This window comes from Polypterus senegalus, chromosome 15 (genome assembly GCF_016835505.1).
Source record: "Polypterus senegalus isolate Bchr_013 chromosome 15, ASM1683550v1, whole genome shotgun sequence".
Classification (NCBI taxonomy): Eukaryota; Metazoa; Chordata; class Cladistia; order Polypteriformes; family Polypteridae; genus Polypterus; species Polypterus senegalus.
The window spans coordinates 10,739,865-10,765,425 of NC_053168.1; the positions used below are offsets into that span (position 1 = coordinate 10,739,865).

General features: G+C 42.2%; 1 protein-coding gene across 2 annotated transcripts in view; it reads right to left on the bottom strand.

Annotated features, from left to right (window-relative positions):
* The window catches only part of glb1 (galactosidase, beta 1), a 119,618-nt gene extending 106,266 nt beyond the window's left edge, over window positions 1-13,352 (bottom strand). For both annotated transcript variants that reach the window (XR_005630797.1, XM_039737706.1), the window contains exon 1: window positions 13,253-13,352. Coding sequence is in view for 1 of the 2 variants with exons in the window: in XM_039737706.1 (XP_039593640.1) it covers window positions 13,253-13,312 (60 nt within the window). In the remaining variant the exon portion in view is untranslated. The remainder of the gene's footprint in view (window positions 1-13,252) is intronic.
* Window positions 13,353-25,561: the final 12,209 nt, after the last annotated feature.

A 25,561-nucleotide genomic window follows, 5' to 3' on the forward strand; every position in this document is an offset into this window, starting at 1 on the left:
TGGGGGTTAAGTTCATTAATTTAGAACATCTGCTCATTCCCAGACAGGGTGGCAGCATGCCAGAGCCAACCCTGAAAAGAGTGCCAATTCACTGAAACAGACAAACTCAACACACACTGGGACGACTTAAGGTGGAGAATGAACCAGAGCCAACTGCACTGATAAAACTGTAAAAGGATGTCAGACTGCCACCTATGAACCCATATTTAACACTACTAGAGTCTAGAGAGGAGATGAATGAAGGTCAGTAGGACCACCAAGACAGAATACATGTGTGGGAATGACAGGGAGGTCAGTGGAATGGTGAGGATGAGAGAGTAGAGTTGGTGAAGGTGGAGGAGTTTAAATACTTGGGATCAACAGTACAGAGTAATGGGGATTGTGGAAGAGAAGTGAAGAAGAGAGTGCAGGCAGGGTGGAGTGGGTGGAGAAGAGTGTCAGGAGTGATTTGTGACAGACGGGTATCAGCAAGAGTGAAAGGGAAGGTCTACAGGATGGTAGTGAGACCAGCTATGTTAAATGGGCTGGAGACGGTGTCACAGGAGACAGAGCTGGAGATGGCAGAGCTAAAGATGTTAAGATTTGCATTGGGTTTGACGAGGATAGAGAGGATTAGCAATGAGGACATTAGAGGGTCAGCTTAGGCTGGACGGTTGGGAGACAAAGTCAGAGAGGCGAGATTGTATTGGTTTAGACATGTGCAGAGGAGAGATGCTGGGTATAATGAGAGAAGGGTGCTAAGGACAGAGCTGCCAGGGAAGAGGGACAGAGGAAGGACTAAGAGAAGGTTTATAGATGTGGTGAGAGAGGACATGAAGGTGATGGTTGTGACAGAGCAAGATGTAGAGGACAGGAAGATATGGAAGATGATGATCCACTGTGACAACCCCTAACGGGAGCAGCTGAAAGAAGAAGAAGAAGAGTCTATACTAGCACAAACCAAGTATGGACATGACACAACTCCACTATGGGACACAGGCACACACTGATTAGGTCTTTCAAACGTGCCATCATTTAAAATGTGGAAGGCATTTTCAGTCAAATATGAGGACAAAGTATTAACAAGACTTTAAGCTCGCGTCCATAGACCTTGGAGCTATCACCTCCAACTACTATGAGAACGCTCTGCTCACTGATGAGTGTGCAATTATTTTAAAAATGACTAGTTGTGCTCCACGTCTTACACAGGGTGAAATATAAGTAATCAGTGTAGACCTCAGTGGTAAGGTTTGCAGTGCACCATGAAACGCCATTTGGTATGGGATTTGTAAAAAGCAGTTTTAACATGCCACCTGTTGGAATATACAGTATATACACTCATCGGCCACTTTATTGGGTACACCTGCTTGACTGCTTGATAACGCAAATATCTCATCAGCCAATCACATGGCAGCAACACAGTGCATTTCAGCATGTAGACATTGTCAAGACCACCTGCTGAAGTTCAAACCGAGCATCACAATGGAGAAGAAGAAAGGAGATTGAAGTGATTTTGAACGCGGTGTGGCTGTTGGTGCCAGACTGGCTGGTCCGAGTATTTCAGAAACTGCTGATCTACTGGGATTTTCACACCCAACCATCTCTAGGGTTTACAGAGAATGGCCTGAAAATGGGAAAATATCAGTGAGCGTCATTTCTCTGGGTGAAAATGGCTTGTTGATGCCAGAGGTCAGAAGAGAATGCCCAGACTGGTATGAGCTGCTAGAAAGGCAACAGTAACTTAAATGACCACTCGTTACAACTGAGGTATGCAGAAGAGCATCTCTGAACACACAACACGTTAAATCTTGAAGCAGGTGGGGGGCTACAGCAGCAGGAGACCACACCGGGTGACATTCCTGTCAGCTAAGAACAGGCAACCGAGTCTACAATTCACACGGACTCAGTAAAACTGGACAACAGAAGATTGGAAAATTGAAGCCTGGTCTGATGAGTCACAATTTCTGCTGCGACATTAGAGTGGTGGGGTCAGAATTTGGTGTCAACAACATTAACTCATGGATCAATCCTGTCTTGTGTCAAAGTGGTGGTGTAATGGTGTGAGTGATATTTTCTTGGCACACTTTGTGCCCCTTAGTACCAACTGAGCATCGTTTAAATGCCACAGTCTACCGGAGTATTGTTGCTGACAATGTCCATCCTTTTATGACCGCAGTGAACTCATCATTTGATGGCAGGATAACATGCCATGCCACAAAGCTCAAATCACCTCCAACTGGTTTGTTGAACATGACAATGAGCTCACTGGACTCACATGGCCTCCACAGTCACCAGATCTTAACCCAGTAAAGCACCTTTGGGATGTGGTGGAACGAGAGATTTGCATCATGGATGTGCAGCCAACAAATCTGCAGCAACTGTGTGATGCTATCAAGTGAATATGGACCACAATCTGAATGTTTCCAGCATCTTGTTGATTCTATGCCATGAAAAATTAAGGTTGTTCTGAAGGCAAAAGGGGGGCCAACCCGGTACTATAAAAGTGTACCTAATAAAGTGGCCAGTGAGTTTATATAAAGACCATCAAAAGAGATCAAAATGTGATAACAATCCAAGTACTCAACTCTGTAAGTGACGGAAATTCTGCATGTAACTTGGGCCTAAATGAGCCTCAGGTGATTTCTGGATTACCGATGTGATAACATCACCGGCCAATCCAAGGCCTTGAAACAGTAACAATGATAGGCTACTATAAATCCTTATATTCTACTGAGTTTAAAGAAGACAACACACAATCTAATGCATTTCTGGATACATTACAGATACCACAAATAGATACAGTTAGTGCGGAGGAACTGGATAAACCTCTGGCGTTATCAGAATTAATAGATGCTATAAAGTCACTTCAAGGCGGGAAAGCAGCAGGCCCTGACGGCTACCTGCAGAATTTTATAAGAAATTCTCCGCTCAGCTAGCTCCCCTCCTATTAGCAACATTTACAGAAGCCAGAGACAATCAAACTCTTCCTCAAACTTTTCGCCAAACATTAATCACCGTTTTTCCTAAACAAAATAAGGACTTATTACAATGTGCATCATACAGACCAATTTCATTTTTGAATTATGACGTTAAGATACTCTCAAAAATCATAGCTAGAAGGATGGAGAAAGTGCTCCCTTCGGTAATATCACAAGATCAAACTGAATTTATCAAGGGTCGACACTTAGCTTCCAATCTTCGACGCCTGTTTAATGTAATATACTCACCAACTAAGTCAAACACCCCAGAAATATTATCATTGGATGCAGAAAAAGCATTTGACATGATTGAATGGAAATAACTTTTTACTACATTGGAGAAATTTGGGTTTGGCCCGAACATTTGTGCATGGATCAAATTACTATATAAATATACTATATACCAATCCAGAAGCTTCAATTTGTATCAACAACATTTGTTCAGACTACTTTAAACTAGAATGTGGTACCAGACAAGGATGCCCCTTGTCACCGATGCTGTTTGCATTCGCCATTGAACCACTGGCAATACACTGTCGAAATGCTGATCAGATAAAGGAGATTATCAGAGAAGGACTGGAACAGAAAAGTTTTCTATATGCAGATGATATGGTACTGTATATATCAGACCCACAAAATTCTGTGCCTGCAGTCTTAACAGCACTCACAGAATTTCAAAAGATCTCTGGTCTCAGAATTAATCTGAATAAAAGTGTGCTCTTTCCAGTGAATTCTCAAGCATATAATATTAGATTAGACACCCTACCTTTTATCATTGCAGAACAGTTTAAATACCTCGGGGTAAACATCACAAGAAAACAAAGCTCTTTATCAACAAAATTTTGCTGTCTGCATGGAAAAAACTAAGCAAGACTTGCATAGATGGTCAACCCTTCATCTCACTCTAGCTGTAATAATTAATGTTGTTAAGATGAATATTCTTCCTAAGTTCCTTTTTTTATTTCAAAACATTCCAATATACATCAATAAATCATTTTTTTTAAGAAACAGTAACAATGATATGGCTGTTTCTATATTTCTACCACTGGGGGGTCAATGATACAGGACTTAGTGAGGACACAGAGAGCACGTCAGGGATTGCAACTGAACCTCAATTCTACTACTTTATAGTCCAAAGACAGAGCTATTTTTTCTTAGCACTAAGTATTAAAGTTAAAAAGTTAACTTTTGCCCAAATTCAATTTTTATGGTTTGGTTAAAAAAAAAAAGTCATAATAATCAGTGCCATGGTGAATCCCCTCTATTAAAACAGGAATCTGAGCCCTGTGAACACCTACAGTACAATCATGTGTCACGCTGAGGAGCTCTCATATCCTTCGCAAAACTCCAGCTTGACATTAAACGATTAACACCTTCTTAGAAAGTGTGGGAGGCCAGACTGAGAAAGTCCCACACTGTCTGAAACCTCGTTATGACTTTCTTTTTCACTTTAATATCAAGATCTACTATTTTTACCTCGAAAAGAGATTTGTGAGAAAACGGTAAAAGTCGCAATGTAAAACAACAACATCACCCTATAAAAACCCCTGAAAGCAGAAGTTTACAGCACAGCTTGGTCCCATTCATACCTTTGTGTAAACCTAAGGAATACTTAACGGCATTTTCTTTTAGTTTACTTTAAAAAATTACAGCAATTTGTAACTTGATAGATTTATAGGATTATTATATTCACGTGTACAGCAAAATTCTTACTTGCGTGTGCAAATCAACATAAGCGAGTATAACAATCTCAACTTGAAATATTTCAGCTCACAGTTTACAGTACTCTACCATCTGATGACATACGAGGGGGTACTCAAAAATAACCGGAATCTGTACCTGGCGCACAATCTCGACTTAGTTGCGAATTTCATCGCTAGGTGTAGCATACTTATGGTATTCTGTGGCAGTGTTACTCTCTATTGCAATCCATGTCAGTTTTTCTTGGTGCTTAATAAACGTGTTCTGCGAGGTTTGTGATGGGTGATCATAAAGAGCTGCAAGTCTGCGTTAAATTTTGTTTACTCTTGGGGAAAACAGCTGCTGAAACTGTAATGGTGCTTGAAACAGTTTTTAAAGAGGAAGCTTTAAGTAAAACACAAGTCTACGAGTAGTTTTCACATTTCAAACAAGGAGAAATGTCACTTGAAGACCAACCAAAATCTGGCCAACCTTCCACAATGCAGAAAGACGAAAATCTTGAAAAAATTCGCAATGCAATTTCACGGAGATCGTCGTCAGACTATTGAAGAGATTAATAAATTGACTTGTGTGTCTTGGGAGTTCTCGTCACCTTCCCTACTCGCCTGATCTTTGCTCCGTGTGAATTTTTCTTGTTCCAGCATATGATAAAAAGAACCGAAAGGAAAGCGTTTTTGTACAGTGGAGGAAGTCAAAGAAAAATCGCTGTGGACATTGGACAACGTCGCTCTTCAGCAATTCCAAAAAAAGTTTCCACCAGTGGGAAAACAGTTGGGACGAGTGCATTCATTCACACGGAGAGTACTTTGGAGACTAAAGTTTTTAGTAAATAAAAATTATTAAAACATAAATGGGGGCACCTGCCCTGACTCTGAGGAAAGAAGACAACACTCCCTTTGGATGAGAGGACTTAGACGGAAAATCATTTCATTATATTGTACCGTGCTGGAGTGAGTAAAGTGCCCGTGAAGGTACTATTATAAAATAAAATCACTTTAACCTGAGACTGTGTCTGTGACAGTTGTGTCTGGCATTCGGGACTATGAGGTGCCCCCTTGTGGTCACCGGCGTTAACATAGCGATGTGCGTTCTAATAATTCTATTACCGTAACAGAGAATTAGAAAATACAAGAAAAAAACATGTAACTTCCTGTATTAGTTCCAAGAGTGTCCAGTCACCATACCTATAAAAAGTGACAAAGTAATATTCAAATTGTGTATCATTACCAGGATACCGCGGTCCTCCTCCAGCATTCGACAATGTGCTGTACCACACGGTACAGTATGGACAGGGAAGTGGCATCAAGTGCTGACTTGACTTCTCCATTTCACTTCTCCTGGTGAGAGACATGTCAGTAAGTGTCAGACTTCCCTTTTCCGAACAGCAGACTCCAGCTCTTTCTTCGAGAATTCCAAGGTTTCTCTGAGGTCATTGGAAAATATCATTCCCATAGCATGTTCTGTGGTCGGTTCTGACTGTGTGAGGCTTGGCATGCCTTCTATTGCATATGCCCAGACAGCCTCACCTTTAGACGGTTAAACCACCTGCTCCTTTTCTTATCAAACAGTGTGAACTCGGCCATCTCTCCGCAGAAACATTTGGACCAATTTTATTCTTAAACAACAAGTATTATTCTCTCTCGCCAACCTAAGTTTGAAGACCGTTGGCTTTGGAGCAGGGGTGTCAAACCCCAGGCCTGGAGGGCCGCAGTGGCTGCAGGTTTTCATTTTAAACCTTTTCCTAATCAGTGTCCAGTTTTCACTGCTAATTAACTCCTTTATCCCTTCATTTTAATAGCCCTGTTTTTAAAGATTCAGTCCTCTGAATTGATTTATTTCTTTATTAAATGGCAGCCAAACAGAAATGAGGCGTGAAACGAGCCGACAAATGACCAGCTAAATTGGGGCTACAAACTCCAAACAGATTCTTAATGAGAAGCTGATTCTTGCTGTTAATTAAGCCCATTGTTGAATATCATGACTTGTTTGTTGCTGCTCTCATTCTGCCACAGCAGACATTTTCAAAACTGTTGATTTTCTGTCAAAATGCTTTGGTGACCTGAGAGATCAACCTTACTGAGACCTTCACCTTTCTTTATTTTCATATATTGTGCGATGGGCACAGGTGAGCAGGTCATGAGGTGGCTTGTTTTGTGTCTCATTATTGTTTGCTTGCTAATTAAGAAAAAAAAAAAACAAAACAAACAACTAAGGGCCCGAGTCAAGTTAATTAACAGCAAAAACTGATCACTAATTAAGAAGATGGTTAGAATGAAAACCTGCAGCCATTGCGACCTTCCAGGACTGGAGTTTGACACCCCTGCTTTGGAGGATGTGGACATGAATCAACCAGTAAATCAAAAACTTCATTCATTAACTCAGCTTTAACTTCGCCTTCAACACTTGGTTCAGCACCTGTAAGCATGGTCATCATATCTGTTGGTCAATCTAATAAGTACACTTACCGTTACTTTTGAACAAGACGACAAGTTATCTCAACTCTTCCAGGTGAGGCAGCTGTCCCCTCCACTAACCGTCAGAAAACAGGCTACTAAGACAGCACCATGGTCATAGAACACGAGGTGCTCATTTTCATCTTGACGACATTACGCTGCACAATGTACCACTCCAGTGTACTGTATGTTAGAGATACAGGTAAGCTAAGAGGACCACAGCGTCCAAAAACAGTAGAATTTAGGTCTCATATCCCAAAACGGCATCATTTTCAAGCCATGGCTCCGTTACATTTAACTGGTCCATTTCCAGGTGAGGACACAACACTAACCACACTACACCTAGTGTCAATAATGCAAGTACAAGTCTCACCTGTCCTCTCCAAGGATCAATAATCACACCACGATGCTCAATTCACCTGATGGACATTGTCACAAGGTTCTTGTACGGCCGGGATGCCTCTTCATTGTATGGACTTGGGGAGCAAGCCAGGTCAGGACAGCACCTCCCCCAGAAAAAGATAGATGGCAGCCCCCCTGGGTTGAATCGGTGGCCACGGGCATGAGATTTTGGAATTCTCTGGCAACCACCAGGGGGTGCTGCAGTGGTTTCTGAGCCCATATGGGCGGTTCTTCTGCCACACTCAGAAGTGCAGCTGGAAATGGGTCATCAAACACCTGGAGCACGCACTTCCGGGTGGGCTATAAAAGGAGCCAGCAGCCACCACTCTGGAAGCGAGAGTCGGGAGGAGGGAGACAAAGCTTGCCGGAGAGGAGATAAAAGGAAAGAAGTGTTGTGGTGATTCTGCGGATTGGGACTGTGTTGTGCCTGTGGGAATGGGGAAGAAAAAGAAAACATTTATTGGTTTTAGAAGAGTGCCTCCCGTGTCTGCCTGTGTCATTCGGTGTTATCAGCTCACCAGTTCTGTGTTCCACTGATGACTTGTGCATAGGAGCAATCCTAGATACAGTAGAGTCTCGCTTATCCAACATTCCGTATTGTCCGACGTCCCATCGCAAAAAAAAAAAATGCATCTATTGGCAACAAGAACTGCAAGTTGCGAGCGTGACCGTAGTCTATTTTATTGTTGCTCCTGACTCTACCGCAGCTAATTACAGTGGAACCTCGGTTTGCGAGCGTAATTCGTTCTGGAAATGTCCACGCAGTCCAAAGCACTCGTATATCAATGCGAATTTCCCCATAAGAAATAATGGAAACTCAGATGATTCGTTCCACAACCCAAAACTATTCATATAAAAATGATTAATACAAAATATAAAGTAAAGCACTTTACCTTTAAAAAGAATCATGGCTGGTGTGAGCGAGTTTCTAAACTCTTGAGGGATTCCACCCAACGGGACGACACGCGGAAGGCCAATCCGAAGAGATCGCGGACATGGACATGGATCACGATACAAGGAACAAGAACATTATTAATACGCTGGGCTCAGTGCTACTTTCCTCCGACCCTGCCCGAGTGCCGTGTCTGTGTGTAGGAGAATAGCAGATCCCGCTACAATAAATAACCGCGCTGTTGCTGTTTCAAGCTTAAATAAAGCTGGTGTTGCTAAAGTACTGAGACTCAACTTCGTGTTCTCGGGTGCAAGACGGGGACTCGCACATCACAGCACACACACACACAGTCACAATGCTGTAGTAAACGGTATACGCTCGTACGGATGTTGACTATATGAGTGACGGAGTTAAGGCTCTAGAACAGTGTTTCCCAAACTCGGTCCTGGGGACCCGCTGTGGCTGCAGGTTTTTGTTCCAACCAGCTTCTGTTTTTAATTGAACTCCTCCGCTAATTAAGGGAACAGATATTTCCCAAGTTCTGTGTTTAGGGAACAATATAGAAATTAGAAAAGTAAGTTTGCTAAAAAGAAAAAAATTAAAATGTACCAAACAGTTATAAAGGAATAATGTATTTTTTTCTTTTTAACAGTATTTTCATCTTGATTTTCATTCTACTTTTCAAGGTGTTCTAATTGTTTAATTAATCCATTATCTACTAATTAGTGGGTCTGACTCTAAAGTACTTGCAGCTTTTGATTATTCAGTGTGTGTGTTCTGCTTGTTTTAAATTGTCATTATTAAGATACAACAAAGGGGAAAAACTGCACACAGAAAGGGCAAAATATAATGAAATCAACAAAACAGAGTTAAGCCTTTAAATCTATAGCAAAAGCAGAAATATTTATAAATGTCTTATAAATGTAAAAATCATGCTGCTGTGCTTTTCTGAATGTCGAATAAAAGAAAAAAAAATACCATCTAATTAAATGAGATCAGTGTTATCAGGTGTTGTCACTGATTAGGAATCCGGTTGGAACAAAAACCTGCAGCCACAGGGGGTCCTAAGGACCGAGTTTGGGAAACACTGCTCTAGAAAGTGCAATTAATTACATTGAGCAACAAGAAGAAGCTACAGGAATCGACATAATGAGGCTGCAAAGATGGCGAGACTTGACAGCGAAGAAACGGCACTCGTCAGGAAAGCAGACTACGATCAAAAATGTCTTTAAATCATCAGAGGACTGAACTTTTTACGTACACTACATACTGTATTTAACTCCAGACAATTCTGTAACTGTAAGTTCATTTTTTCAGCTAATTTATTCCACAGTTTTGTTGTAAAACATGATTATTAGGTTCATAATGTGTAAAATTCTAACATAGTTTGACGTCTAATAGGCTTTTTCTTAACACATGCCATTTATCCAACATTTTCGCTTATCCGACGTTCTGCCAGCCCGTTTATGTCGGATAAGCGAGACTCTACTGTATTTAGTCAAAGGCTTCATGTGCCAGCTGCAGGCTTTGAGCAGCGCTTGCTTGCTTGCTTTCCTTTTCTCATCGGCTGGCAACTCTTTGTTGTCGGCTCACTAATTTTTGCAGACTCCATGTATCACCGTGCTCACCTGTCAAGCCGTCTGCAATGTCACGCAGTGCAACATAGCAGCCGTTTAGTGCTTTGTTTAAACTAAAAACGCTTTTAAAAATTAAATATATATTTTTGTGCCCCCTTCCTGCCCACCCCATGCTTGGTGGGGCCTACAGAGGTGTCCGCTGCACCACTGCCAACACCTAATTGTAAGTTCAGGTAGTTTCGCAACTCAACAAATTTAAGAAATGACAAAAAAAAATAGGATAGCTAAGCGATTTCTTTTACACAGCCTGCTGCTTTTTTATAAGATCAGAAATGGTAATGAAAAACGACTTTAGTTATTGTAAGTAAGATCCATTTTCCTAGTTCTGGAAGATTCCTGAATATTTTACTAGATGACAATTCATAATCTATGGGAGGTTCCTATAACCCCCATAAGTAGAGTATTGTATTGGTATATTCCTGTCATTTCTAACAGCGTTGAGTCAACGTTATTCTTCAGTTAGCGACAGCCTTGCCGTGAGTGAGGTTTGGATGCGTACGTTTTTAAGGCGCGCTTGTGCTTACGCACGTGACCGTGCCGGAGGGCTCTTCAAGTATGTGAAATAACTCTAAGAAAACCGTGCTTACTTAAATACTGTCTGCCATCATTTCATTTTATCAGTTGCCGTTTTCATGGACTTCATCATGTCAGTCAGTCAGTTATTTTCCAACCCACTATATCCTAACACAGGGTCGCTGTGCCAATCCCAGCCAGCACAGGACGCAAGGCAGGAACAAGCCCGGGCAGGATGCCAGCCCACTGCAGGGCACACACACACACTAGGGACAATTTAGGATCGCCAATGCACCTAACCTGCACGTCTTTGGACTGTGGGAGGAAACCCACGCAGACACGGGGAGGACATGCAAACTCCACGAAGGGAGGACCTGGGAAGTGAACCCGAGTCTCCTAACTGTGAGGCAGCAGCGCTACCACTGTGCCACCGTGCCGCCCCAAGCTGAACTGCATTGGTATATTCTACATATTTCTTACCCCTCGGACTACAGATTAGTCTCAGTTAGTGACCTGCCTTGCTGTGTGTGCAAGGCATGGAGGGCCCACAGTTTTAAACCGCACCTTCACGAGCCCAGTTGTACGTAACACGACGTGCGCTAATGAATGTGCACAAACTCGTTCCGATTGCAGATAAATGACACTAACGTTTGCAAGAGTTATCTGCTGATCCAGTGAAGAAATGTTGGGGCTCTTGGAGTCTTCTTTAAAGTATCAAATGTCCGTCTCTTGGGGTGAATTTGCAGGGTTGGCCAATCCTGGACAGATTAGCAGTCGTTTCAAATCTACGCCACTTGTAAACACATTTTTTTTTCTTACAGTGGCATGATTGTCAATCACCCTAAATCCTTTGCCCAACTACCTAGTGTGATAGATGGCCGGGACGCCCGAAGAGTGGAACGGTGAGGGAAGGCAACCTCTTTGGGACACTACTTCCCCCCCAAAACGCTAGATGGCAGGTTTCCCTGGACTGCAGCGGTGCCCCAGATTCCTGCAAGGCACTATGGGACATGTAGTTTAATACCACAGCCCTGCTAGGTGCCGCTGCCAAAGAACCTGGGGAGTCACGTCTCAACCATGGCCTGGAAGTACTACCCAGTCAGGGGGACGAAAGCCCAAACTTGAGTTTTCCTTCTGACCCGGAAGTGCTAGCATATCACATGAACTGAAGAACAGAAGCACTTCCAGGTCAAGGTCTGCTGTGGACCCAGTAAGCAAACTGGAGTCGGGAGGTGTAGGACAAAGCTTGCTGGGAGGTATGGAGAACAGAAATGGAATTATTGAAGAGAACTGCGCTTAATTATTTGCCTGTTAACTGTGGCGCTTAAGAAAGTCCAGCAAGCATCAGGACCGTCTCCTACAGGTGACTCAGCTGCGGGCACCACCAGGGCAGAGATTGCTCAGGAATGGCAGCAGGCAGGTGTGGTTGAGGCAAAGACTTTTGGAGGACGGCCTGGTGGGTGTCAAGAAGGGCAAAAAGAAGGCAAGAAAAACATCAGGGACAGACTGATATTCTGCAAAATGTACAGGAATTGGACTACTGGGAGAAAAGTCATTTTCTCTGATGAATCCCCTTTCCGATGGTTTGGGGCATCCGGAAAAAAACAAAAGGTGAGCGGCACTACCATCAGTCCTGTGTCATGCCAACAGTAAAGCATCCGGAGACCATTCATGTCACGTGGGGTTGTTTCTCAGCCAAGGCAGTGCAGGGGCTCACTCACAATTTTGCTTAAGAGCACAGCCATGAATAAAGAATGGGACCAAAACATCCTGCGAGAGCAACTTCTAACAACCATCCAAGAACAGTTTGGTGACCAGCAATGATGAAGCACCGGGCCATAAGGCAAAAGAGAACTAAGTGGCTCGGGGAACAAAACATCCAAATTTGGGGTCCATGGCCAGGAAACTCCCCAGACCTTAATCCCATTGAGAACTTGTGGTCAATCCTCAAGAGGCGGGTGGACAAACAAAAATCCACCAATTCTGACAAACTCCAAGCATTGATTATGGAAGAATGGAATACCATCAGTCAGGATTTGGCCCGGAAGTTGATGGACAGCATGCCAGGGGGAATTGCAGAGGTCTTGAAAAAGAAAGAAGGGCCAGCACTACAGATATTAATGTCATTGTCAATAAAAGCCTTTGAAACTTATGAAGTGCTTGCAATTCTACTTCAGTATACCACAGAAACATCTGACAGAAAGATCTAAAACCACTGACGCAGCAAACCTTGTGAACACCAACACTTGTGTCCTTCTCCAAACTTTTGGCCACGACTGTACGGTATATATCGCCTTCACAGTACGTACGCGTGACACGCAGTTCGAGTTTTAAAGACCAGCATCAGACTTCTATCAGCTCCTCTCATCTAGTAGTGAACTTTATCCTTCAGTGTTTTCACTTCGCACAGGACGATTTATTTTCAAAGACAAGCCGTATTTCTGGTATTTTGATAAGAAAGCAACGGCGTCTTGAAAACTCGACAGTACTTTTCTATACACTTTAAAACATAAAAATCTTTCAAATCAAAGCCGTCGTACAAACACACTCACAAGTACAATACAGCAGTTTAAAAAAAATGCAAGGAAGAGACACACCCCGTCAACTCAATTCACATCCATTCATCGTCTGAGGAAAAGAGAATAAGCAAAACAAGCACACGAAGTATTAAATATTACCCCGGCGCTGCGTACTTACAACGAAGCAGCTCAACGCCGAGACCAGGAACAGGAACAGCAACAGCACACGAGAAGCCATGACAGCTCGAGTGAGCGGCCGCGAGTGGCGAATCAGCTGAGCGGTCACCTGAACGCGCTTGAAAACACGGAAGCGTGCAACCCCCTAAATGGGCGTGGCGAAAACAAATCGTGGCGGGCTTTGCCCTATAAGAGGAATGCATTTTTGTGTGGGTGGGGTTATGCAAGTTTAGTCTAACATTATTACGTTTTGGCCCAGGGATGGGCGGAGCTACGCGGATCACTCAGGCCAATCGCTCGTTTGCTGAACTGCGCGCTCAGTTTGTTTTGTTTTCTCCGAAAGGTAAGAAGTGCGGAAGTCAGTGAAGAAAGGTAAGACGTGAGACTGCAGACCTGGAATGTCACCTTTTTAATGTTTTAAACAAAGTTCACAACTAAAAAAAACAAAAGAAAAAAAAATAAATCACTGAACTTATTTCCTGTCATTGGCAGAAATTTAAATGAGCTGTAATACGTATGTTCTGGTTATCTGATCCCCACTTTTGCAATTATGATTACTATCTTGGTAATCACAGTCTTAACGGTGTGTCGGTGTGAGGTTAATCAAAACTACACAATATTTGTATCGCGGATATCCTTACCCTCACCTGCAGGAATCAAGAAACAGGAAAGGGTGTTTGCTAGGTAAAAATGTAGTTTTCGTTATTCCACGTACTTTGGAGAGATAGCATAATGAAGACATGATGGTGGATTATGATATGCCTTTGCGAGAAAATTACGCAGCACATAACATTAAAAAAACACTGCAGTCCTCCGCAGTGGCATGAATGGCTGCAACAAAATACATTTGATTTTACAGGTGTGCTGTACATTACGTGCATTATGCAGCTGGCAAAAAGATGCAGGAAAACACAGAAGTGTGAATGATGCTTTAAGGAGTCCTATCCTTTGTCTTCCAACACAGAGAAAACTTTTAACCCCCTTTTAAACTTTTAAAACTGCATTAAGAACAAATTTTAGTAAACCCGGTCTGTATGCTTATCACTAACAGGGGCGGATTGGCCATTAGGGCAATGCCTGGTGGGCTGCGGACTCTGGTCTGGTCATATGCCGACTGTTTCATGAAATACATTTAATGTACTGGTTACTGTTTGACATTAAAATAAATTTTCTAAACTACTAAACATTATCTGTCTGGTACTGCCATTTATATAGTTTTATATAATATACTGTATTACGTCATCATGTTGCTTTTGTTGTCAGTACACAATCTAGCAGCGATAAATTTGGTCAAAACTGCCTTTTGCCAATTTCTGTTTGGATACTGCTACATTTTGGTTAGCATATACATTATTGCAATTTATTTTATCTCATATCTAGTATTTAAACTCTTCGGTACTAATAATTAGTGTAGTTAATGCATTATGCATTTCATTGTTCTCTGGTCATTGGCATGAGCGATAATTAGTGGTTTTCAGCTGTGATTATTAGTATGATGAAATAAAGTTCTAAAGTACAGGATATGAATTTGTCGTATTAGGACGGAACATTTATGGTTTATCGTTAAGTTAATGAAACATTTCAATCATGTGAGGTTTTCATTATAACCTTGGTTCTAATTTATTCCATTGTAAATAAGCAGTTTGATTATCGAGTTTAAAAATAATTGTTTCATACCTGTAATCACTTACTTTGTTTTAGGCCCCCAAATCGCCTATATGGGTAATGATTTGGCATTGACTTAAGTAAAGTTCTATTAACACCCACTATGACCTCGTATCATTGTTGTTCATTTCAGCCATTCATCATCTGTTGCCAAACATGGATAAATAACAACATTTATTTCTATAGCACATTTTGACACAAATGACAATCCTTCCCATGTTTGACTATGGTGATGTTATTTACAGATCAGCATCCAAAGGCCTGCTTCAGAAGCTCGACGTTCTTTATCACTCTGCCATCCGGTTCATAACAAATGCTCCTTTCAAAACCCATCATTGTACCCTGTATTCTTCTCTCAACTGGTCTTCATTGTACACCCGCCGTAAAATCCATTGGCTTATTATTTACAAAACTCTCCTTGGTTTTTCCCCCTCCTTAATTACAGGAATTGTTACACTTTTCTTCTTCTGTGTATAATACTCGTTCTGCTAATCTGATTCTGCTGACAGTTCCTAAGGCTACTTCTGTACTTGGTCTGTTGTCTTTTCAGAACGCTGCTGCTAGAGACTGGAATGACCTGCAGAAAACGTTAAAATTGAATCATTTCATTCCTAAATCAGCTTTCCAATCACAGATTTCAGCTTATTATAAAGACGTGTGTCGCTGTTATTTAGGCTAGCTGCTCCATTTCACTGCTGCTCCAATGTTCATATTGTTTATATATTTTATGACTTTTTGTATACATGTAACTTATTCACTGTTTCTTGCTTCATTTCTTTCTTTATTATTATTTTTTTTTCCTTTCTTTTTCCTTTTTCTTTTCGTAATTTCGTTTATATTGTATATATGTATCTTTCTTAATATGTTTTATTATTTATACCCCCCATTTCCCTCTTAAGGCTTTGCCCTTTCCAGGCCACAGTTGGAAATAAGAAACATGTTCTTAATCTGTCGTGCCTGGTTAAATAAAGGTAAATAAAAAAAAAAAAAATTCATACAAAAGAATGTAGCTCAAAGTGCTTTACATAATGAAGAATAGAAAAATAAAAGACACAATAAGAAAATAAAATAAGTCAACATTAATTATAGAGTTATTAATAAGAGTAAGGTCCAATGGCCAGGGGGGACAAAAAAAAAAAAAACCTCCAGACGGCTGGAGAACAAAATAAAATCTGTAGGGATTCCAGACCATGAGACCACCCAGTCCCCTCTGGGCATTCTACCTAACATAAATGAAACAGTCCTCTTTGGATTTAGGGTTCTCACGGAAGGGCTTGATGATGATGGTCACGTAGACTTCTGGCTTTTAGTCCATCAATGCTGGGGCATCATGATGCTTTGAGTAGGTTGGTGGTGGCGCAGGCCGCCACCACAGAGAAACCGGAAAAAGAAACAAGAGAGAGTTGGGGTCAGTACGGATTTTAGAGCCACTGTGAATAGTTATTATGAAGAATTGAACATACAGAGTATCAGGATTAAGTTAAAGTGAAGTTATGAGAAGGTCATGTTAAAGTAATGTGTTTTCAGCAGTGTTTTAAAGTGGTCCACTGTATCAGCCTGTGAATTCCAATCGGCAGGCTATTCCAGATTTGAGGTGCAGGGCAGAAGAAGGCCGCCCGCCTCACCACTTCTTTTAAGTTTAGCTTTTGGAATTATAAGGAGACACTCATTTGAGGATCTGAGGTTACAATTTGGAATATAAGGTGTCAGACATTCCGATATATAAGATGGAGCAGATTATTTAAGACTTTATAAACCATAAGCAGTATTTTAAAGTCAATCCTGAATGACACAGGTAACCAGTGTAGTGACATTAAAACTGGAGAGATGTGTTCGGATTTTCTTTTCCTAGTTAGGATTCTAGCAGCTGCATTCTGCACTCGTTGCAAACGATTTATGTCTTTTTTGGGTAGTCCTGAGAGCAGTGCGTTAAAGCAAAACAGATGAGGAGAAAAAGGCAGGGCTCAGAATTAAATGTGATCGAAAGAAAAAGAAACTGGCAGAAAGTGCTTCAAAGTGCAGAAACCTTGTGGATCTGTTCAATGGTACTAATACCAGCCCACAGCCAGAGGGGCCTGGTGAAGTCAGCGAACAAGGGGATGAAGAAATGGATTCGGTACCTACCGTTCATGAGCAATCAGAAGATGAATCTGGACCATCAACAGGTTTAGATAGGCTCATAGCAAGTAGCGAGCTGTGTACTCATCACAAATTTTAAGAAAATTACAATGAATAATAATGGGCAAAGAGGGTCGAGCTTCTTGTAAAAGTCCTCCTTATCTTCCTTTAGTTTTCATCTTCCATTTTGGTTGTCAGTCCGAACAAAAAATAAAACTAAATGGACTGCTGCAGTGCACTTGACTGTCTGATGACTGCTGCGTAGAAGAAAAGCAGCAACTAGCACCTGTTGGGCTCACATGCGCCCCCTTCAGGCCGGCACGGTACTGTCTGCCTCACTCGCCTTGTGCCTTCTCACTGTGGTTTTGTGTCCAATCAGCAAGACTAAATATGTCACACACATTCATTAAAGATATTAGCCAAACTGTGGAAAGTCGGGGTGTATAATAAAAGTGTCTGCAAACAGACTGGCGACATACAGAAAGACAGCAACAGACACGCGACAATTGTAGGCATCAACTCTGCAGTGTGTGAAAAGAGCGCAGTCCAAGGTGAGACGAGTCTCGTCACTGCCGCACCTCACGTTTCTCTCCTCTATTTGAGCAGGAAATGCGCCGATTCAGCGATTTCGACAATAGTAATGATCAAAATTACTGGAATCATACAGAAAAGAAATTTATAGCACAGACCAGTGGACACATTTACTTATGTTATCACTGTTAGTTTTTCGACTTTTCGTGATGGCTTCCCTGACTGGAAGTCCCTGTTGTGCACTTTGTTTAGGATGGTAGGTCTGAGGAAAAGCCATGAAAAGAGAATTCATGCATTTAAACTATTTGAATCAAATATATAAAATAGGAACAAATAAAGAAATAAATAAAGAATCTGGAAATAATATAAACTGGTGAGTTTCATTATGATAAAAACAGGTTTAAAATTCATGTGATCGCACAGAAACTAAAAGACGGAAGCTAGTCGTTGCACATGCATTTGTTTTCTACGAGATTCTTGTTCAGTATTTTTTGAAACGCATTTTTTTTTCTCTTACTGTCAATAGTTATGTGAGCAGAAAATGAAGTTATTACCAAAAGTTAAAGATGACCCATTTCTTTAATGTTTTAGGCAAGATTACATTTCTATTTCCATTATTCACAGGTAAAAAAATACCAAAAAAAAATGAAAAAGGCATAAAGTAAAAGTCTGGGCACCTGACGTGGTCAGTACTTAGCAAGACTCCCTTTGGCGAGTATCACAGCATGTACCTCCATTTCTGTAGGTCTGTCAGTTCTTACGTGGGGTATTTTCACCCATTCGTCTTCCAATTCTGCAAGATTTTTGGGCCGTCTTGCATGCCCTGTTCTTTTGAGATCAGTCCCCAGATTTTCAATGATGGTTAAGTCAGGAGATGGTAAGCGCCCTGGCAAGACCTTCAGCTTGTGCCTCTTGAGGTATCCCATCGTAGATTTGGAGGTGTGTTTCGGCTCGTCACCTTCTTGTAGGCCCCAACCTCTTTTTAACTTTACCTTTTTTACAGATGGTGTGACGTTTGCTTCCACAATTTGCTGACATTTGTTTGAATCCTTTCTTCACTCTGCCAATCACGTTGTGCCACTGGCTGCCACACAAGCCCAAAGTATGATCGACCGACCTCCCCCCCACCACCCCCAGAGATGTTCTTTTCCAGGAATTCAGCAGCATTTTTTTCTCCAACCATACCTTTGTACACTGGGGCCAAAAAGTTCTATTGTTTTTTATTTTAATTTTATTGATTTTCTGAAAAGTTGTATAAAAATTTTATGAAAAAGTTCTATTTTGATTTAATCAGTCCATGGGACTTGTTTCCAAAATTCATCAGTCTTGTTTAGATGTTGTCGCAGGTGGCTGGGGTGGGGGGGCGACCCAGAGGACCGAAAGAGGGCTTACGCCCACCTCAGACCACGTGGGGGCGACCACCCTGGTTGCTATGAGGACCACGGGTACAGAGCTTAGAAGCTGAACCCTGTAGGGGCCCATGGTTACCGCCAGGGGGCGCCACGATGCCTTGGGGACCCTGGACCTCAGCACCTCTGCAACACCCAGAAAGGGGAGGGGGGGAGAAGCGGGGACACCCGGAGGGCTTCCGGGTGTGCAGCAAGCACTTCTGTGACACTGGGGAGCACATCGGGGCGATGATAAAAGGGGCCACCTCCCTCCATTTGGGAATGGAGTAGGACGAAGCTCAGGAGGAGAGACATTGAGGCGGCCTGAAGAGACAGGCATTCGAGGGTGGTCTGGACTTGGGGGTTTGGTTTGGGTGCACTTACTGTAAATAAACGTGTGTTGGGTGATGTCAACATGTCCGCCTGTCTGTGTCCAGGCCGGTCTCCACAATGTTTATTTGCAAACTTCAGACGCCGAATTCCTTTTAGAGAATAAGTGACCTAATCAATGGATTGTATAAATAGAGCGCAGAGGACACTTTTGACTTTGCAAACACTCTGATGTGATGCTTTGTGCCTCTTCGGAGATTTAGATAAAGAATAACGACGGACGCCTTCTCCTGCCTGTGTTTTATTGCTTAAATCGAGCCTTCCAGTGGGGTGGTCTATATTCATAATTTTCTCCCACACTTGCATTCCTCTCTGTAGATGCTGGCCATTTTAGTTTACTGTTTCGGGTTTAGGATTTATGTAAGAGCAATGATGACACAAGATCAGTCAGTCATACTGTGACAAAACACACAAAAGAACTGAAAGAACAAACTGAACTGAGTGGGGAAAAAATCATTTTATTGGTGTTGAGCTGCAGATGCTGCATCTCTGGTGTATTATGGTGTCAGTCCTGGTAAGAAGGGTTAGCTAAAGGAAGCAGAATTAATTGTGGGCTCAAATAGCAGCCCTGAATGCATCTTCCTTCTCAGTAGCTTGTTTGACATTTGTACTTTTATGTACATACTAGCGACTGGCAGCCCAATCGAATCGGGCTACAAATTCTACGTTTGTGAAATCCATACTTTCTCTGCAAAGAATGATTTGTTTTTTTAAGTCCTTGAAATGATTTTGTTATCACGGCACTGATTTGTGCTTAAAATAAAGCTTTTTCAGCTGATGTAAGGAAGAGCTTCCTGTTTAAACGGGGCTGCGAGACGTCAACTCCGCTCTTCGGCGCACCTCATTTGATTTTTTTCGGCAAACAAATTTTCAAAACAAACCGTATTTTACGACTCTAATCAGAGTCGGGGTAATAATTATGTTGGCGTGGTCATTTTAGATCTGAGATCGGCTAAAATTTAAACAATGACCGTTGTTAATACCCAGTTTGCCAATAGATGTCAGAAGGACGGATGCCAAAACCGAACTGCCCAAAGATAGATTTCGACGTACCAAGCAAGTGGCGATACGTTCTAAATTACTTACGGCTCCGGAGCTGTCGAAGGGTTTAAGTCAGTCGATGATGTTAGTCCTGGTAAGTACGCCCAACCAACCCAACGTTCCAAAAACCAACCGAACTTACTGTTATCTGCTTGAACCAACACCGACTTACTGTACTCGGCCGTCCAGCGGCGTCACTGAAGCATTCGAACATTCTTAGCCAATCATGCAATGCTGTGTCCGCGTGTGCCACGTGATGTTCAAACTACAGAGGCAGGGTCCCATTGCATGGTTCTAACTTGTATTGAGTCGAGGTATTGACGCGAACACCATACATACGGATAGTATCACATTATATGTAAGGATTATTATTCTACTTTTTACATACAGATTAGGCACCACAACCTAAAAAATTGCTGAATTAAATGATGAAAAGTGCTTTATAGCAAGTCTTCATAAATTAAATCTACAATGACACTTTTACAAGTTTTTAATAATTGTATCATTTAATAATCTTCTTCTATAATACGCTACCGTGGTTGTTCATTTGTCTGTCCAGGATTTTAAAACACCAGTCACTCGCAAACCGTTTGAACTACTGACCTGAAATCTGGCACACATATACTACGTGACGTCTACTGTCCGCTTTCGGGGTGATGATTTTTATTACTCTTTTTATTTTTTATTTTAGAATCAACTCCGTGCGGCGCATGCGTATGGGCGCCGTTCTCATTCCCTACCTCTTCATATCTTAAACCATTCTTGAGGCAGATTGAAGACTTAAGTGCCAGCTGAAGTGAAGAATTAAAAAAAATGTACTAAAGTAATTGCAACACAAACACGGACTTAATCAGTTTTAACGTGAAAAGATGCTGACGAAAGAAGAGAAGAAGCGGGCCACTAGGGTGGAGAAAAGAAGAGCTGCTCAGGAAGCAGCAAGCGCATCAACCTCTGAGCAAACGAATGATAAACGTGCAGAGAGAGAAAGAGGAGGAGAACTAGGAAGGCTCACGTCAAGTGTATTATCGTGCAGTACGCCGTTACTGGTCTTCTATAATACGCTACCACGGCTATTATACTATAATTTCCATATTATATGGATTATTTATAATTATTCCATATTTATTTATACTATAATATTATAGAATATAATATTCTATAATACGCTACATGGCTGTTTGTTTGTCTGTCCAGGATTTTAAATCACCTGTAGCTTGTAAACCATTTGAACTACTGAACTGAAATTTGGTCCACATGTACTACGTGACGTCTACTATCCGCTTTCGGGGTGATGATTGACCTCCAAGGTTATTCCTCTTTTTATCCATCCATCATCCAACCCGCTATATCCGAACTACAGGGTGACGGGGGTCTGCTGGAGCCAATCCCAGCCAACACAGGGCGTAAGGCAGGAGACAAACCCCGGGCAGGGCGCACACACACACCAAGCACACCAGGTGTAAGCGAGAGCACAGGGTCAGAATCATTCAGACGGAGGGGACTCACCTTTATGTGACAGAAGTCCAGTCGTCTTGGTTGCCTCTGTCACTTGCCACTTCCCTAGCTTTTTTACAATGGATGCAGAGCTGGCCTATCAATTAGGCAACATAGGTGGGCCACCAACAAAAGGACGGCATTAATGAAAGTTAAGGTGTGCGTGCACTGGGTCTCAAGGGGGACCCACCCCCCGAGGGACCATCCAACTTGGTCATCAAATTCTGATGATGCTGGTGCACGCTGTTACCCAATGGGCGCCATTTACAAATGTAAGAACGGACACGCGGCTTACACCAAGGGGCACATGCTCCATAAAGTCCGTGGTGTATACACAAAAGGGCTCCATGTGTGCTAATGAAGGGGCGGCTCACTCTGGACCACCATCTAACCCAGTCGTTGAACTCTGATGATGACGAGTGTGCGCTGTTAACCCAATGGCCACCATTTCCAAAAGTAAGGATGCACACACGGCATACACCAAAGTCTGTGGGGTTTACACAAAATGGTGCAGGCTGCGGACACCGAGGGGGACCACCACCCGTAGCTCCAAGTGAGCTTTGCCTGGCGCTGAACGGAGGTATTCGTTTGAAGGGCTGAGGGATGCACACTTTCTGTATTTGGTTACTTTCCCCTTTTAATAAAGGGTTGATAACAACACAGAAGCAAAAATGAATTCTAACTTAAACTTCATTTTATTGAATAGAAAATACAAATCAGCTGGCCTGATGTATACCTTGAAGTGGGGTAGTCTGGTGAAAAAGTAAGTACACCCCATGAAATGTCTTATGTGGACTTGACAAGACGTGCGATCTTCTGTAGGTAAAGGTGATATGACATAACAAACATCCGGCCACATCGACATTTTGTAGTCCACTCTATAATTTAACTCACCATATATGAAAATTTCACAGGTGCACCCCAACATCCATCACCACCTCAGGTACCTAAAATTAGAGTCGGGGACAGAGAATTAGAACATCCATCATGAGAGAGGATCTCTTCTAAAATTGTCCGATTTTAATCTCAGATGTTTCGTTTGGTTCACTCCTTGCTGTTGAAGTGAGTCTCATCACCAGGCCGAGACCCAAAGAGCTCTCCGAGGCCGTTCAGAAAGAAGGTTCGAAATGTCTTGGAGTCTGGGAATGGACTTAAATAGACTGGAAATAAACCATCCCACTGTCTAGAAGATCATCTTCAAGTGGAGATACAACTGCCAGTATACCCAGGCCAGGCCACCACCACCAGGTTCATCCCAAGAGCAGAACACAAGATGGTGAAATAAGTTCCTAAGAATCCCAGAATTTTATCACAGGTCCTTCAGGTTCTTCTTTCCACTGTTGGTATCACAGCATAGGAGTCTACCATTAGAAAGAAGATGCACAAATTAGATCTACATCAGGGGATGGGCCAGACTAAAATTTGCCCTGATGCAGAGCTGGTCAATCCGTTAGGAACACCCAAGGAAAGACCAGAACTTCTACACCAATAAGGCAATGAGTTATTTCACCACAGTTTCAGAAAACATGTTTGGTAAAAACCAAGGACGGCACTTGAGCAGAAGAACCTGATGACGGCTGTAAAGCACAGTGGTGGAGACGTTCTGGTTCGGGCAGCTCATGATTGCAGAATCCACTAGGAATTCTTCGTTCTATCATATGGGGCTTGAGGATAATGTGGCACCATCTGTCAGAAGTCAATGTGACAATGACCCTCAACATATCAGTAAATCACCGAAGGAAGAGCTGAAAAGGACGACATGGAGGGTTCTGGGATGGTCAAATCAAAGCCCAAATTGGATATGCTGTTGGGGTGGGACTGTGTGTGCGCAAGAACCCCCTCAAACATCACACAAGGGAAATAAATCTGCTTGGAGGAGCAGGGGGAAGAAATGGGCTGCCAGTTGACATCAGACAGTTCTAGGAGATGTCAAATTTAGGGGACAACACCAGCTGTTAGAACCAATGGGGGGTTGGGGGAGGGGCTTACTTTTTCTACAGATGTCAGTGGCGTATCTGGGCATTGTTTTGGCATCAAATAAATGGTTGAAAAGACAGATTTTTCCATCTTTTCCCAAGTACTAGGGTGTTGTACCGTGTTAGCCATTATGAATGGCTTATACCACCAAAACAACAGACACTCGAATATGAAGAGCTACTGCCATACCCAGAGACCACCTTCTGGCTTATAAAAACAGACAACAAGAACCGCATCCTCCTTGTCGTCACCTGCTACCCACATCTTGAAGCACTTCCAAAAATTCTAGAAGAACTTCAGCCAATGCTACACAATGACCAAACACTGAAAAATGGATTTCCTGAACCTCCCCTCCTGGCATACAGACAATCACCAAACACACAGCAACTAATTGTCTGAAACTCCCTAAGTGAACCAACAATGAATGGCACATCTCCCTTCCTACAGAAAAGATGTAAAACGTGTGTTCACATTTATAATACAGACCGTATAGTTATACCACACTGCCGACTAGAACATCACATAAAGGGATCATTTTCCTGCATGAAATGTCCTGACACTGCACTCCATATGGGAGAAACTGGAAAAACACTCCGCCACAGAATGAATTTCCATAGGCTCCACATTAAACGTGGCAACACAGATGTTCCTGTAGCAGCCCACTGCAACAGCCATGGACACTGTGAGAGGGACTTTAAAATCACAGGGCTTATGGGCAACTTTAGAACACAGTAAGAGAGAAAAGAATGAGAAGTTAAACTCATGCTAAAATTGAACACATTACAACATGGTGTAAATAGAGACATGGGTCTTATGGCCAGATTTGAGGATTGTTTGCATCTCTCAGACTGACACGGATTACATGTCTACAGATCCACATTGTAATGAAAAACACATTAGAAACTTCAGAAGACTTTGTTGGACAGTTAACATATCCAAAGATCTTGACCATCCATTGTTCTTCTCTCTTGCTAAATGAATCTTAGCCTGAAGCGGTCTATTCATTTTTTACATTTAAGATGTACCAATGTTGTTTCTTGTCCTAGTGTGTGTATATAAACATAGGGAACTCCAGTTTCTGTGTTACATCTCGCCTGAAGAAGGGGCCCGAGTTGCCTCGACAGCTTGCATATTGTAATCTTTTCAGTTAGCCAATAAAAGGGGTCATTTTGCTTGACTTCTCACTACATTGTTTCCCAATTATAGATCAAATCTTGATAGCTTTCAGAATCTTGTGTTCTGCTCCCAGGCTGAATTTGCTGGATAACCTGTCAGTTGTCAGACATCTTCTCTACTTATAGATCTTCTGGAGAGTGGGATTCTCATCTTTTTCAATCCCTTCTCAGACCTGTAGGCATCTCTAACCTTCTTTTCCGAAGCCCTTAGAAAGCTCTTTGGTGCACTTACTTTTTTCACACGGCCGTACATCTTCATAAACAGGAAATATGGAGTTAGAACAAAGTGCAAGGCAAATAGTAAATTTTCATTCTGTGTCCCTTCACATGTCACTTATGGAGGCAGAGTTGTAAAATGCTTCTGTGAGGGGTCTTGAGTTAGGGTTAGGCTTAGGGTAGGGGATAACACTTGATACAGTTATACAGGGTGGTCCAGATCTAATTATGCAGATCCAAATCGTCTGGATGACGGGGACGATTCCAGTTCGGTGCGAAGACGATTCTTCATGTCGTCTGTTTGCACACTTCTCG